Source organism: Cnephaeus nilssonii, assembly GCF_951640355.1.
Source record: "Cnephaeus nilssonii genome assembly, chromosome: 13".
Taxonomy (NCBI): Eukaryota; Metazoa; Chordata; class Mammalia; order Chiroptera; family Vespertilionidae; genus Cnephaeus; species Cnephaeus nilssonii.
Genome location: NC_137084.1, coordinates 29,965,474 through 29,982,023, shown reverse-complemented (window position 1 = coordinate 29,982,023; position 16,550 = coordinate 29,965,474). Strand labels below are relative to the sequence as shown.

The 16,550-nt window shown below is 39.6% G+C and overlaps 2 protein-coding genes across 2 annotated transcripts in view; one reads left to right on the top strand and one right to left on the bottom strand.

The window, feature by feature from the left end:
• Positions 1–548: 548 nt before the first annotated feature.
• The window catches only part of LOC307109793 (L-lactate dehydrogenase C chain), a gene marked incomplete at both ends in the record, with an annotated part of 30,746 nt that continues 14,744 nt past the window's right edge, over positions 549–16,550 (top strand). Inside the window, 3 exons of the mRNA XM_079788700.1 lie at positions 549–674; positions 4,629–4,746; positions 10,977–11,150. Coding sequence (XP_079644826.1) covers positions 549–674; positions 4,629–4,746; positions 10,977–11,150 — 418 coding nt within the window. The remainder of the gene's footprint in view (positions 675–4,628; positions 4,747–10,976; positions 11,151–16,550) is intronic.
• On the bottom strand, positions 5,663–5,824 carry LOC307109796 (mitochondrial import receptor subunit TOM7 homolog; the record flags this gene model as incomplete). Its single annotated transcript, XM_079788701.1, has 1 exon — positions 5,663–5,824. The coding sequence occupies one exon, from the start codon at positions 5,822–5,824 to the stop codon at positions 5,663–5,665; it is 162 nt and encodes a 53-aa protein (XP_079644827.1).

Sequence of the window (16,550 nt, the reverse complement as noted above, 5' to 3'; positions counted from 1 at the left end):
TCACAAAGACAGCAGAAGGAGGTAACTACATAGACCCAAGCAACCAGCTCACACAGAGAGGAAGCCGAGCGTCTGCCAATGCGCCTGCGCCGGCCGGCGGGGACGGGGCTTGCGTGCTGACGTACGCGGAGCGTGCTTGCGTGTCGGGCGGGGAATAACCGTAGCCGGGCTTCGCACCTCAACTGCCGCGGGTGTTGTTCTCCGGGGTCCCTGTTTTAAAAATCCTTAAAGGCTGTGTGTTATGCTTCCGGGGGGTCTGTACTGAGTTGCCCCAAGCAGAGCATTTGTGAGTATCTGGCACTGGGGCGAAAATGGTGGCTGGGGCAGAGAGAGCTCCAGGAGCCTGTTGGTGCCCCAACCGCTACTACCTCTCCACACCTTTGACCAGGATATTCTGTCTTTGGCTTCCCCTCAGCCCTGGCTCCCCCTTGGTGCAAACTCAAGAGGTAGTTTCTTAGTTCAGTGTGATTAAGCACATCGCTAGCTATGAGCGTTATTCAGGGAGTTCCATTCCACTGAAATTGCGTTCTCTCTCTCAGGTTCTCAGGATGTCAACGGTCAAGGAGCAGCTGATTAAGAATCTAATTGTGGAAGATAAAACCTCCAATCAGAAGATCACCGTTGTTGGGGTTGGTGCGGTAGGCATGGCTTGTGCAATTTGTATCTTATTGAAGGTAAGTAAGTGATCAGCCTATTCTGGGGCTGAAGGTCAAGCACTTTTAGGTCTTGTCGGTCGATGAGTTCAGGTTTGCAGGGCTAATCAATTGACAGCAAATACGTATCCTCTCATCAGACTTTTTTTTTTCTCTTGGTCATATTCCTCTCATCTGATTTTTGACACAATGTAAGAAACATTTACTATGAGTTTACCATTCTGAGACTGTTGCAGATTTATTTATAGGCACATTGTTAAGTATTACAACATTGAATTATAACAATTTAATCCATGAATTGTCTTCCTTGAGGAGTAATGGGTGAAAATTATATTTCCCAATGGCTTCCACTTTACAATTAAAAAAAAATGGTATGACATGCTCATTATAAAACAAAAAGTACACAATTTGATAAAAATAACAAAGTTATTTTGAAATGGAAGTTCTTTAATTTTCCTTTCTGTGTCCAGAGCATCTTCTCATGTGCTTATTGGCCATTTGTATGTCTTCTTTGGAGGAATGTCTATTTAAATCCCTTGCCCGTTTTGCCCAGCCAGCATGGCTCAGTGGTTGAGTGTCTACCTATGAGCCAGGAGGTCATGGTTCGATTCCTGGTCAGGGCACATGCCAGGGTTGTGGGCTCAACCCCAGTGAGGGGCATGCAGGAAGCAGCTGATCAGTGATTCTCTCTCATCATTGATGTTTCTGTCTCTCTCTCCCTCTCCCTTCCTCTCTGAAATCAGTAAAAATATATTTTTAAAAATCTTTTGCCCACTTAAAAATCCAGTTATTTGTTGTTTAGTTGCAAGAGTTCTTATATTCTAGATGTTAACTGCTTATCAGATACATGATTTTTACATATTTTCTCCCATTTCCTTGGTTTCCGTTTACTCTCTTGATTGTGTCCTTTGGTGCACAGAATTTATTTTAATGTAGTTCAGTTTATCATTTTTACTCTTGTTGCCTGTGCTTTTGGTGTCATATCTAAAAATCATTGCCACATTCAGTGTCATGAAGCTTTTCCTCTGTGTTTTCTTCTAAGAGTTTTATAGTTTTAGATCTTAGATCCATTTTGAGTTAACTTTGTGTATGGTATAAAGTAAGTGCTTCTACTTCATTCTTTTATATGAAAATATGCCATTTGTTGAAAAGATATCCTTTCCTGGTTGAATGTTCTGGCACCTTTGCCAAAAATCACTTGATCATATGCATTAGAGTTTATTTCTAGGCTCTCTGTCTTGTTCCATTGCACTGTATGTCTGTATTCTATTACCTCACAGTTTTGATTACTATAGTTTTGTAATAAGTTTTTAAATCAGGAAGCATAAAATCTCTGTTATTTTTCAAGATTCGCTATTCATGCCTTCTCCCTCCCCCTCCCTTTTCTTTTCCCCTCCTTTCCTCCCTCCCTCTTTCCCTACCTCCATCCTTCCCTCCTTCCCCTTTTCTGTATTTGTGGGTTGTTGTTGTTTTTTTTGCCTCTAATTTGTTTTGGAGCTCGAGCATTGGCCTCATTTTGCCCATTCAGTGGAAGCAGCAGCAGCAGCCAGATTTTGCCTCCTCCAGAGTTCTGAGACTAGCTCCTTGAAACACCTGTTTTAGTCTTTCTGTGCCTTCAGCCTTAGGGGTGGTAGTTTCAAGCTGTGGTTACAATCTTTGGGTTATCTCAAGTGTTATCTTTTTCTTCTTTCATCCTTCCAACATCTGTCTAAACAACTCCCTATATTAAATCCCTTCCATTGGAATGCTTAGAATGGTTTCTGTTTTTCCTGTTCCAGACCCAGACAGATACATAGATTGATGTAAAAATGGATCTGTAAACTTTTAGTTTTTAAAAAATCAGCTAGCCCTGGCTGGTGTGGCTCAGTGGATAGAGCGTTGGCCTGCATACTGAAGGGTCCCAGGTTCGCTTCCGGTCAAGGGCACATGCCTGGGTTGTGGGCTCGATCCCCAGTGGGGGGCGTGCAGAAGGCAGTTGATCCATGATTCTCTCTCATTATTGATGTTTCTATCTCTCTTTCCCTCTCCCTTCCTCTCTGAAATCAATACAAATATATTTTTTAAAAACCAGCTAGCCAAAAGTTTCATTCTTCTGGATAAAACTTGTTATCCTCCTCCTATTCCTGATATATGACACATAATTTAGTAAATTTTAGAATTTACAGTTGTCCAGTCAGATAACATGGTACCTGATTTGAGGAAGAAAACATTAGTAAATGGGGACTTGTATCCTTTTTTGTTATTGCTCATCTTTGGAATCTGGCCATTGGAATCTAAGGGAATACACTCCTTCTATATAGTTTTATATTCTGTTGAATCTGATGAAAACCCAATTCAAATTAGAGTAAGCATATAAAGAGACTACATATTGTCTATATAACTAGAAAATCCAAGAGCAGAACTAGCTTCAGGTACTACTAGATTCTAGAATTCATACATATTGAGATACAGTATTTGTATATCTTGGTTTATATTTCCTCTGTTGGCTTAATTCTCAGGCAGGGTCTTTCTATGTAGTGGTAAAGATGACTATACAGTTTATTCTTAAGAGCCTTATGTCATTCTTAGAGCTATGATTCCAAAGAAAAATGACACTTAATTTTCCATCTTCCATTTTCAAACCTTATAGATTTTATGCCCATTTGTTATGCCTGGGCCATATGCCCATTTGTGAACTAATTTCTGTGACCAGAAGGAAGAATGGAACAATTGGTTGGGTCTGGTTATATGCCCATCTACTGTTAGGTTGGAGGGCTGATATTAATTGTACTGTACTAACCTACATGGAAAGGGTTCCTATAGGTGGCTACTTTTCTATTTGGCCATGACAGTGCATACTAAAAACAACTTCAGCCAATTTAGAAATAAGGCATATGGGCTAAATATAGTAAAATCCTTGGAAAGAATTTAATAATTTTTCATTGGCTTCATTTTTTAAATTGATTTTTAGAAAGAAAGAGGAAGGGGAGAGGAATGGAGGAGGGGAAGGAAGGAGGGACGGTAGGGAAGAGAGAGAGACAGAGACAGAGACATCTCTTTGTTGTTCCACTTATTTATGCATTTACCAGACACCTGGTGCACAAAATTCGTGCACAGATAGGGTCCCTAGGTGTGGCTGGCAGTCAGGGCCGATCAGAGCCTTCAGCTGCCAGCTGGGGCCTTCCTTCATTCCGTGCCACCCCCTGATGGTCAGCGCATGTCATAGTGAGCAGTAGAACTCCCAGTCTCCTGGTCAAACTCCCGAGGGGACACTTTGCATATTAACCTTTTCTATATATAGACTAGAGGCCCGGTGCCTGGATTTGTGCACTGGTGGGGGGCATGGCCACAGGGATCAGCCCACTGTGGGAGCGCTGCTCATCCCGGTCAGCCAAGCAGCTATGGACCCGCCCACTGGGTGGCTGTTCCGCTGCGGAAGCACCGCTCATGCCTGTCAGCCAAGTGGCGCTCCCACTGTGGGAGCACACTGACCACCAGGGGGCAGCTCCTGCATTGAGTGTCTGCCCCCTGGTGGTCAGTGTGCGTCATAGCGACTGGTCGACTGGTCATTGTGGTCGTTTGGCCATTCGGTTGCTGGGCTCTTACATATATAGATTGGTTGTTTCTTGTATGTGCCTTGACCGTGTCATCTTACTGCAACCTTGGTGTATCTGGACATGCTCCAACCAACTGAGTTAGCCAGCCAGGGCAACTTTTCATTGGTTTTAAACTGTTATCTGAAGTGGAAGAAACCCAATTCTAACAAAATTAACAATTATATGAAGGCAAAACAATGAATTTTTATTACATTCTGTTGTTTACCTTGACTTCTGGCCCATTCTAGGCATATTAAAAAACTATCATTTTTATATATATTTTTCTATTAAAAATATAACTCTCCTTTGAGTATAAAATAGCCACACAAAACTTTTTCTTATTCTTCTAAAATAGGAACATTTTCCAGAATATCTTATTCATAACTTTAATGTATTTTAGGATATGGCTGATGAACTCGCCCTTGTTGATGTCGCAGAGGACAAGTTGAAGGGAGAAATGATGGATCTTCAGCATGGCAGTCTTTTCTTTGCTACTTCAAAGATTGTCGGTGGAAAAGGTTAATTTTAGTGTTTTTTAAAATTTTTATTTATTGATTTGAGAGAGGGAAGAGAGTGTGTGTGGGGGGAGGGCATCGATTTGTTGTTCCACTTATTTATTCATTCATTGGTTGATTCTTATATGTGCCTTGACCAAGAATCGAACCTATAACCTTTTGGTGTACGGGATGATGCTCCAATCAATGAGCCACCTAGTCAGGGCTCTACTAAATTTTTATGGTTTTCCTTCACTTTTATTTTCCTCATACTTAAAAGGACAATTTTTAAAATATGTTTTTATTAATTTTAGAGAGGAAGGGAGAGGGAGAGAGAGAGAGAAATATCAATTGGTTGCCTCCCACACATGCCCCGGGGACTGAACCTGAAACCCAGGCATGTGCCCTGACCAGGAATTGAACTGGCAATCTCCTAGGACATAAGTAAGTGTTCGACCACTGAGCCACATCGGCTGGGCAGGACAATTTTTAAACAACTTGCTTTTAATGTCTTTCTAAGACATTCAAATTAATATTCATAGAAACAATTATTTTAAAATATTAATTTTGAAGTGTAAAAAGAGTTTAAGTATAACAAACATTAGTGCATCCCAGTGAAACATTACCAATTCAGTTGATACATTATGTAATATCTATTCAAATCTCATTCAGAAATTGAGGTCGAAGACTAGCCTACACAAGGTGCTTTTTTTATTTTTAACACATTTTAAAAATACTTATTTTGATACAGTCTATCATAAATAAGTCAGTAGAGTTTCCAATCTGTTCCAGATGCATCTGTGTAGTAAGAACTGGTGCCATCTAACTCGTGAGTGTCTGAATGATGTGTCATTTCTTGTCCCAGCTGGAGCCCAAACCTTCCATGTTGTTCCTGTCCATTGATTGCTTCCAAATCCATATGACCAAATAGTTTTCATCCTTAGAGTAAACTTAAAATAGTTGATTTAGGCATTCCAGGATCTGCACCCCTCTTATACCCCAAGTAAATCATGAGTCGAATAAAGGTGCAATGGATGGCAAACTGGCCACATTTTAAGAGCTGCTGCATCCTCTGCTTGACCTCTGTGCTCAGCTTCACCATGGTAGCAGCCTGAGCTGTGCAGTCAACTAGATACTCTTGAAAAGAACAAGATGGTGAGAGCTTACTTTACCAGATATCAAGGCTTATTCTAAATGTAAACCTACACTAATTGAATGCAGACACACACAAAAGATTGTTATATAACACTCATGTTGTTAATAAACATATCATTCGCCAAAACCGGTTTGGCTCAATGGATAGAGCGTCGGTCTGCGGACTGAAAGGTCCCAGGTTCGATTCCGGTCAAGGGCATGTACATTGGCTGCGGGCACATCCCTGGTAGGGGGTGTGCAGGAGGCAGCTGGTCGATGATTCTCTCTCATCGATGTTTCTAGCTCTCTATCCATCTCCCTTCCTCTCTGTAAAAAATCAATAAAATATATTTAAAAAATAATAAAAAAAATAAACAGATCATTGGGAAATTTATGGACTTACAAAATTTTTTTGTTATGGTAATGGTTATTTTCATAGAAAGAAAATTGAACCATTATTTGATAATACAAGAATTAATTCCAGCCTTGTTAAAAACCAAAATGTGAAAGGCAATACTTGAAAGCTTCTGTTTAGAAGATAACATGTTATCTTTATGACCTCAGGGTAGGGCAAAATCTTGTAAAGACAAAGACACAGCTCAAACAATAAAGGAAAGAATATAGAATTTGTGTTTATAAAAAGACATTGTAAAAGAGTGAAGAAACAAGCCATAAACTGAGAGAAGATATTTGCAACATAACTGACTAAGGAATAGTATTCAGAATAAAAGTATTTGTGTAGCCCAGTTGGTGTGGCTCAGTGGTTGAGCATCGACCTATGAACCAGGAGGCCACGATTTGATTCCCAGTCAGGGCATATGCCTGGGTTGCAGGTTCAATCCTCAGTGTGGGGCATGCAGGAGGCAGCTGATCAATGGTTCTCTCTCATCATTGATATTTTATCTCTCGCTCCCTTTCCCTTCATCTCTGAAATCACTAATATATATATATATATATATATATATATATATATATATATATATATATAAAAGTACTTGTATAATAAATGGTAAATATACAGATCTCAGTAGAAAAATGGGAAAAGACAAACATTTCACAAAAGAAGAAACTCAAATAGTCTATAAATATATGAAAAGACAATTTCATTAGTAACTAAAGCAAGGGAAATAAAAGCATAACAATATTCCATTACACACCCATTAGATTGGCAGAAGTATGATAATACTAAATGTTTGTCAGCATGTGAACAATAGGTGCTCTCATACTTGACATGTAGGAGTATATTATAGTAAAACCACTTTTTAAAAAAGTTTGCTATTACCTGGTGAAATTGAACATAAACATATCCCACAACCCAGAAATTGCACTCCTAGATAAATTCCCAAGAGAAACTATACATGTGGGCTAGGATACATGAACAAGATTGTATAGTGGTGGCCCTAGCCGGTTTGGCTCAGTGGTTAGAACGTCGGCCTGTGAACTGAAAGGCCCCAGGTTCAATTCCGGTCAAGGGCACATGTCGGGTTGTGGGCTCGATCCCCATTGGGGCACTTGAAGGAGGCAGCCAATCCATGATTCTTTCTCATCATGGATGTTTCTATCTCTCTCTCCCTCTTCCTTCCTCTCTGAAATCAATAAAAAATATATTTAAGCCAAAACTGGTTTGGCTCAGTGGATAGAGCGTCGGTCTGCGGACTGAAAGGTCCCAGGTTCGATTCCGGTCAAGGGCATGTACATTGGTTGCGGGCACATCCCCAGTGGGGGATGTGCAGGAGGCAGCTGGTCGATGTTTCTCTCTCATCGATGTTTCTAGCTTTCTATCCCTCTCCTTTCCTCTCTGTAAAAAAATCAATAAAATATATTTAAAATATATGTATATATATATATATATTTTTTAAAAAAAAGATTGTATAGTGGTGTAATTTGTAATAGTTCCAAATTGGAAACAATTCAATGAATATCAATATTAAGTTGTATATATTATGCAATGTGATATTACAGAACTGTGAAAGTGAATGAACTACAAGGACACGCATTAACATGGATGAATATCAGAAGCGCAATAATTAGCTAAAATAATCTGATTCCAAAACATAAAACTTAATATGTTGTTTAAATAGGCATCGGTGGTGCCTTAGCTGGTTTGGTTCAGTGGATAGCGCATTGACCTGTGGACTGATGGGTCCTGGGTTCAATTCCAGTCTAGGGCACATTCCCAGGTTGCAGGCTAATCCCCAGTAGGGGGTGTGCAGGAGGCAGTCGATAAATGATTCTCTCTCATCATTGATATTTCTATCTCTCATTCTCCCTTCCTCTATGAAACTAATGCAAATATATTTAAAAAAAATAGGCATTGGTGGTAAACCTTTTAAAAAAGTTATATTTTGATTAATATTGTGATTTTCACCACTTAGGAACGGTAACTTCTGAGTATGAAGGATGTAGGTGCAACCCTGGAAGCATACAGGGGCTTCCAAGATATTGGTGGTGTTCTGTTAATTTGTATGATTTTTACTGAGTTGTTAACTTTAATGTTTTAAAAATTGATCATGTATTTCTTAAACACTCTTCTATATGAATGATATCTTACCTAATAATAAACAAACATGTAAATTGACCGTACCTCTGCTACGCCCACAGCCAATCAGAGTGAGTATGCAAATTAGAAGGCCAAAGATGGTAGCCGCCCAGCTGCTCCAGGTGCGGAGTGGCCAGGCGGGGCAGGACGCCTGCTATGAGAAGAAGGATGGGGCAGGGCAGGGGTGGGGGGTGGCGAAGGGATCTACAGGAGCAGAGTGCCGCAGCGAAGACAAGACTGCAGACTCCGGAGTCTGCAGCGAAGACCAAGATGGCAGACTCCGGCCTGAGTTTGCAGCAAAGATGAAGAAGGCAAAGTCTGGTTGGAGCGAAGGCCTGGTTCCCGGGTGCCAGAGGAAAACTGGTGCTGGAAGCCAAGGGAAGGAAGGCCTCTTGCACGAATCTCTTCGTGCAACGGGCCTCTAGTAGTTCATAATAGAGCATTTTGAAAATACATTTGGCAAGTTCTAATGAGGAAGAACAATGGGACATCATTGATTATCCACAGATGTTTTAAATTTTCTGATACGTACAATAGTTAACACAGACATCAAGTGCCTGGAACATAGAAGGTGCTAAGATCTTTATGGAAGAAAGGGAGAAATATGAGATCAGAACTTGTTATTATGATCTTACGAATCACGTTAGGGTTTAAATACAACATACCATGGGAAGAAAACCTAAGGCACTATATATAAGGACTATTTTAGAATTATAGGCAGTAAGTGCTATAAAAATTCAGTGAAGTAAGAGAGTAGTATTTATGAATGATATCATTAGGGAATGCCTCGCAGAGGAGTTGGTATTTAAAGAAGTACTTGATTAAAAATATAATAATAATTGCTAACATTTATTGAACATTTAATATGTATGAGGTTCTGTTCTGAGTATTTTCTGTATATAGACTCACTGAATCATCTAAAGGAAAAACTATTAATCGCTCAGTCTTGCAGGTGAGGAACTGAGGGTCAGAGAAACAGGCAAAAACTTGTCCAGAGTCACACAGCTAAGAAGTGGCAAAGTCAAAATATAGGCGGTTGGATCTCAAGAGTCTTTGCTCCAGACCATTATGATTTGCTGTCTCTTAGAGGATTGAGTTATATTTAAAAAGGAAAATAAGTAATAAGTATGGAGATGATAGCATTAACAAAATCAGGGCATCTGGAAAATCTGACAAAAATAATACACGAAGTTAGTAAAATAACTTGGAGGCAGATTATGAAGACTTGATATTTTACTTTGTTATACACTTTGACTTTGTTAGGCACAGTATTTCAAATAATCAATTTGAATTGTGGAGAGATGACTGAAGAAGTTGCAAGGCTTTTATGTCTGTGTATCCTCAAAAAGTTGAGGTGGGGAGAAGGGAGGAAGAGAGGGGATGGTGGGAAGAGAGACAGACAGATTACTTTGGATTTCTCTGGTTAGGTAAGTTTATGGAAGGTCAATGTCAAGCAAGGTCTTTGAGCAAGAATGAGTAGACTGTGTGTAGAGAGAGAATTTTTTATAGATTTTTTACTTGATAGAAGGGAGAAACATTTTAGATTAATGTAACAAATACCAGCCTAAGAAATGCCATATTTCTAAGTTGTATTTCTAATTAAAATTTTTACTGGGGGAGGAAAAACAAAATGTTTATGGTTTATAATTTGCATTAGAAAGATAAGAATGACTGTAAATAAAGATGTAATCAAATCTTTAAAATTGAACAAATTTCCTTTTTTAAAAAAAATATATTTTATTGATTTTTTACAGAGAGGAAGGGAGAGGGATAGAGAGCTAGAAACATCAATCAGTTGCTTCCTGCACATCCCCCACTGGGGATGTGCCCGCAACCAAGGTACATGCCCTTGACCGGAATCGAACCTGGGACCCTTCAGTCCGAAGGCCGATGCTCTATCCACTGAGCCAAACCGGTTTCGGCTCCTTTTTAAAAGAGCATTAAATAATTTTTAAAATAGAGCAGATTTTATCTAATTAAATTTTTTGACATCCATATGATAAATAACTTCCAGGTATATAATACTTAAAAAAAAAGTCCATTATGGGATAGTGAGCATCATATCATATTGTCATTAGGGATTTAATAGGTGAAACAATTTTACAACTGATCATTAGATTTAGAAGGTAGTTTATTTTCTTTTGTGGATCAAGAACGTGCTTGTGATCTCAAATCCTGTCCCTTCTAATTAGAAATAAATACATTCCTACTCTTAGAATCCTGAAACAGATACATACATTTTCAGAGTTTTAAGCTTCTGATATATATAGTGTTTCTAAGAAGCCAGAGAGTTTATTTGCATTGCCTCAGGCCTTAATAACAAATGAGAATGTCGGCTTAAAAGGATAGTATGATCTATTTTTTTTTAAAGCTGTTTGAAACTTTTAAGTCATAGTGACAAGACTTCGTTCAGGTTATTCAAAATAATATTACTACATGGAAAGTCTGTTCACTTCCAAATGCCAGACATGAAGGTATATAAATGCTTTAATACCAAGATCATACAATAATCTTTTAAAGAATTAAGGCACAATGATTATGGCAGTCATGATCCAAATATTGTCTTTTGTTTCCCTTTTAGATTGTCGTGTATCTGCAAACTCCAAATTAATTATTGTCACAGCAGGTGTACGGCAACAGGAAGGAGAAAGTCGTCTTTCCCTGGTTCAACGTAATGTGGACATCATGAAATCAGTTATTCCTCTCCTGGTCAAGTATAGTCCCGACTGTAAGATACTTATTGTCTCAAATCCAGGTGAGTCTTTTCTCTTTAACTGCATAAGTATGGTCTTTCTAGACCATTCCTTTTTTTTTTTTTTCCTAGCGCAAGGGGAAGTTTATTTAGCATGCAAAGTAAAAGTACACTTAGAGAAGACTGGAGCAGAATGCTCAGAGAGCTGCCTTGGCCCTTTAGAAAGGAAGTCACAGAGGCAGAAGAAGTGAGCCAGCTGGGCTGTGTGAACTCAGGAATCAAGTTACAGAGGCAAAAGAAGGGGCTTGAAGGGGGTTAGCCCAGGATGAGCCCAATACTCCCCTAGTTGCAAGTCTTGTGGGAACCCTAACAGAAAGAAAACAAAGATACAAGCCTGAAGAATGAAGGCATGGGCAGGCTCTGGAGAGAGAGCATGTACTGGGTCCTTTATCTTAAGAGTTTATTATTATTATTATTATTATTATTATTATTATTATTATTACTAGAGGCCTGGTGCACAGACTCGTGCACGGGTGGGGTCCCTTAGCCTGTGCCCTCTTGCAATCCGGGACCCCTCCAGGGGATGTCGGACTATCGGTTTCGGCCAGGCCTGCAGGGATCAGGCTGAAACCAGCAGTCCGACATCCCCCCGAGGGATGTAGCAGTGCCAAAGCAGCAGGTGGTTGGGGAGGACCCCAGCTGGGCTGGGCACAGCTCTGCTGCCACTCATCCTGGCCCTGCTGCACCTGCCGCCACCACCGCTACTCGCCACTCGGTAGTGCTGCTGCAGAGGCAAAAGAGGCTCCCACCGCCACAGCTGCACTCACCAGCTGTGAGCCTGGCTTCTGGCTGAGCAGTGCTCCCGCTGTGGGAGCGCACTAACCACCAGTTCCTGCATTGAGCATCTGCCCCTTAAATATAATAATGTTACATGCAATAAACATTAATATTTCAAGAAAAATGATTTTAAATATAATATTACATGCAATAAAAATTAATATTTCAAGAAAAAAGATTTTAAATATAATAATACCAAAACTGTACTAACATAGTATCACAAAAGTTGTAGGAAATATTAAAAATCTGCAAATAACAGGATTACTTCTATTCTAAAATATTTTTTTCTCCCTTTTTTTAAACAACTTTATTGAGGTAAAATTTATGAACAATAAACTACCCATTCAAAGTATATAATACAATGATTTTTTCCAGCTTTTTTGAAATATAATTGCCACTTAACATGCAAGTTTAAGGTGTGTAGTGTGATGATGATTTGATACATTTACATATTGGAAAATGATTACCACAGTAGGGTTAGTTAACAACTCCATCACATACAGTCATCCCTTGGTATTCTTAGGGCATTTGGTTCCACTGTGGATACCAAAATTCTTGGATGGTCAAGTCCCCTTTATAAAATGGAGTGACTTGTAGTTGCATATAACCTATATTTGCATATAGACTACAGCATGGTATGCCTACATATTGCTTTATTTGTGTGTAGTCAGCATAGAACTCAGTGCGTGACAAATTCAAGTTTTGCTTTTTGGAACTTTCTGGAATTTTTAAAAATATATATATTTTATTGACTTTTTACGGAGAGGAAGGGAGAGGGATAGAGAGTTTGAAACATCGATGAGAGAGAAACATCGATCAGCTGCCTCCTGCACACCCCCTCCTGGGGATGTGCCTGCAACCAAGGTACATGCCCTTGACCAGAATCGAACCTGGGACCCTTGAGTCCGCAGGCCGACGCTCTATCCACTGAGCCAAACCGATTAGGGCTGGAATGTTTTTTCAAATATTTTTGGTCTGTACTTGGTTGAATCTGCAGATGTGAAACCTGTAGGTATGGAAGGCTGACTATAATTACCACTTCTTTTATCATGGTGAGAACATTTAAGATTCTCTGTTTTAGCAACTTTCAAATATATATTGTTAACTATAGTCACCAGTGCTGTATATTAGATCCCCAGAACTTATTCATCTGGAAGTTTAAGTTTATCCTTTGACTGACATCTCTTTATCCCCCTTCCCAAACCCCTGACAACCACCATTGTACTCTCTGTTTCTATGAGTTTAGTTTTTTTTTAGATTCCACGTATAAGTGATATCATACAGTATTTGTCTTTCTCTGTCAGACTTATTTTACGTAGCATGATGCCTTCAAGGTCCATCCCTGTTGTTACAAATAGGAGGATTTCCTTCTTGTAGCCAAATATTCCATTGTACATGTATATACATTTTAAAAATATATATATATACATTTTTAAAATATATATATATATTTTTTATTGATTTCAAAGAGGAAAGGAGAGGGAAAGAGAGAGAGAGAAACATCAATGATGAGAATTGATTGGCTGCCTCCTGCACACCCCACACTGGGGATCGAGCCCGCAACCTGGGCATGTACCCTGACTGGGAATCGAACCATGTCCTCCTGGTTCATAGATCGATGCTCAACCACTGAGCCATGTCGGATAATATGCCACATATTCTTCATTCATTCATTTATAGATAGACACCTAGGTTGCTTTCATATCTTGGCTATTGTGAATAATGCTGCAGTGACCATGGGGGTGCAGATATCTTTGAGATACTGATTTCATTTCTTTTGGATATATACCAAGAAGTATGATTGCTAGATTATATGGTAGTTCTATTTTTTAATTTTTTGAGGAACCTTCATACTCTTTTCCATAGTGGCTGTCCCAGTTTACATTCTCATCAACAGTGCACAAGGGTTCCCTTTTCTTCATATCCTCACAGAATGTCCCTAAATGTTTTATATTTTTGATGCTATAAACGAGTTGTTTTTTACATTTCATTTTTAATTGTTTATTGTGAGCATATAGTAATACTGCTGATTTTTATGTATTGACCTTGTATCATGAAAAATTACTAAATTCACTTTTCCTAGTAATTCTCTTTAAATTTTGGGGATATTCTCTATGCATTATCATGTCATCTGCAAATACAATTTTATTAGTTTTAATTCTTCCTTTCCAATTCGAAGACCTTTTTACTTTCTTGCCTCATTTCACTGGTTAGCACTTCTAGTAAAATGGTGAATGTAAGTAGTAATGACAGACAAATGTACATCACCCTGGAGGTTCATTTCCTCCCTTTTTAAAAAAAATATATTTTTATTGATTTCAGAGAGGAAGGGAGAGGGAAAGAGAGATAGAAACGTCAATGATGAGAGAGAATCATTGATCAGCTGCCTCCTGCTAGCCCCTTAATGGGGGTCGAGCCCGTAACCCGGGCATGTGCCCTTGACTGGAATCAAACCTGGGACCCTTCAGTCCACAGGCAGACGCTCTATCTACTGAGCCAAATTGGCTAGGGTCCTCCCTTTTTTTTGGTAGCTTATCAGAGAGTTGGATAAGCTAAATTGAGCCGTTGAGCCAGCCTATGTAGAAATAGCAAGGTCTTAAGCTGATGTCAGTATTCCTAGCATGCAAGGTTCTTTTCAGGGACCTAAGTATATATCTTGGCTCTGGAAATGCATGCTGCTTACCACTGTTCCCAAACCCAGCTATCCTTTGATAAATTTCTTATTGTTTAAAAAAACTAGGGCAAAACTAGGGGTTCACTTCCCCCTCCAAAGCTACATACAGATATACAGGTTCATTTCCTCCCACTGAGCCAAACCGGGTAGGGCTCTTGGCTAATTTTTAAATTGGGTTGTCTTTTGGTTGCTGAGAAATGAGAGTTCTTTTGCTTTACAAATATACTCTATAGGTTGTCTTTTCACTCTCTTGATAGTCTACTATGATCCACAAAAATGTTTAATTTTAATAAAATCTAATTTATGTACTTTTCCTTTTGTTTTTTGTGATTTTAGTGTCATACCTAAAAAAATCATTGCCCAATCTCAGGTTATAAAGATTTACCCCTATGTTTCTAGTTCTTATAATTAGGTCTTTGATTCATTTTGAATTACCTTGCACATGCTGTGAGATAAGGGTCAAGCTTCATTCTTTTGTATGTGGCTATCCATTTATTTCAACACTAGAGGCCTGGTGCACAAAATCTGTGCATGGGGTGGGGGTCCCCTTAGCCCAGCCTGGACCCTCTCTAATCCGGGACTCCTTGGATTGGGCTGAAACCTGCAGCCAGACATCCCTCTCACAATCCGGTACTGCTGGCTCCTAACAGCTTACCTGCCTGCCTGCTTGCCTGATCTCCCCTTAGTGCCCCCCCTGCCAGCCTGGTCGCCCCCAACTACCCCCCCCCGCCGGCCTGGTTGCCCCCAACTGCACCCCCCCGCCGGCTTGGTCGCCCCTCACTGCTGCCCCCGAAAGCCTGGTTGCCCCTCACTGCCCCCCTGCTGGCCTGGTTGCCCCTCACTGCCCCCCTGCTGGCCTGGTCGCCCCATGCAGCCTGCTGGTCAGTTGTTTGGTCATCCCTCGCTAACCCCACTGCCAGCCTTATCGCCCCACGCAGCCTGCTGTTCAGTTGTTACTATGAGGGCGTCGTGACCAATTTGCATATTACTCTTTTATTAGTATAGATTTGTAGAAGAGATTACTCTTTTCCCAATAAATGGTCATAGCACCTTTATCTAAAATAAATATCATAGCCCTAGCTGGTTTGGCTCAGTGGACAGAGCATTGACCTGAGGACTGAAGGGTTTTGGGTTTGATTCTGGTCAAGGGCACATGCTGGGATTGCGGGCTTGATCCCCAGTAGGGGGCGTGCAGGAGGCAGCCAATCAGTGATTTTCTCTCATCATTGATGTTCTATCTTTCCCTCTCTCTTCTTCTCTGATATCAATAAAAATATATTTAGCCCTAGCTTGTTTGTCTCAGTGGATAAGAGCATCTGCCTGCAAGAAAATGAAAAGATGACCCATAGAATGGATAGAATATTTTCAAATCATATATGTGATTAAGGACTTGTATCTAGAATATATAAACAATGCTTATAACTCAATGATAAAAAGAAATGATAGCCATTCTGACAGGCGTGAGGTGATATCTCATTGTGCTTTTAATTTGCATTTCTCTGATGATTAGTGATGCTGAGCATCTTTTCATATGTCTGTTGGCCATCTGTGTGTCCTCTTTGGAGAAATGTCTCTTCAGATTCTTTGCTCATTTTTACATTGGATTGTTTATTTTTTTGGTGTTGAGTTTTATAATTTTTTAAAAAGTTTATATATTAAGCCCTTATCAGATGTATTAGCAAATATGTTCTCACATTCAGTGCTTTGTCTTTTCATTTTGTTGGGGGTTTCCTTTGCTGTGCAAAAACTTTTTTAGTTTGGTGTAGACCCATTTGTTTATTTTTCTTTTGTTTCCCTTGCCTGAGGAATATATCAGAGAAAATATTGCGAGAAATGTCTGAGATTATACTGCCTATGTTTTCTTCAAGGATTTTTATGGTTTAGAGTCTAACATATAAATTTTAATCCACTTTGAATTTATTCTTATGGATGGTGTAAGAAGGTTGTCTAGT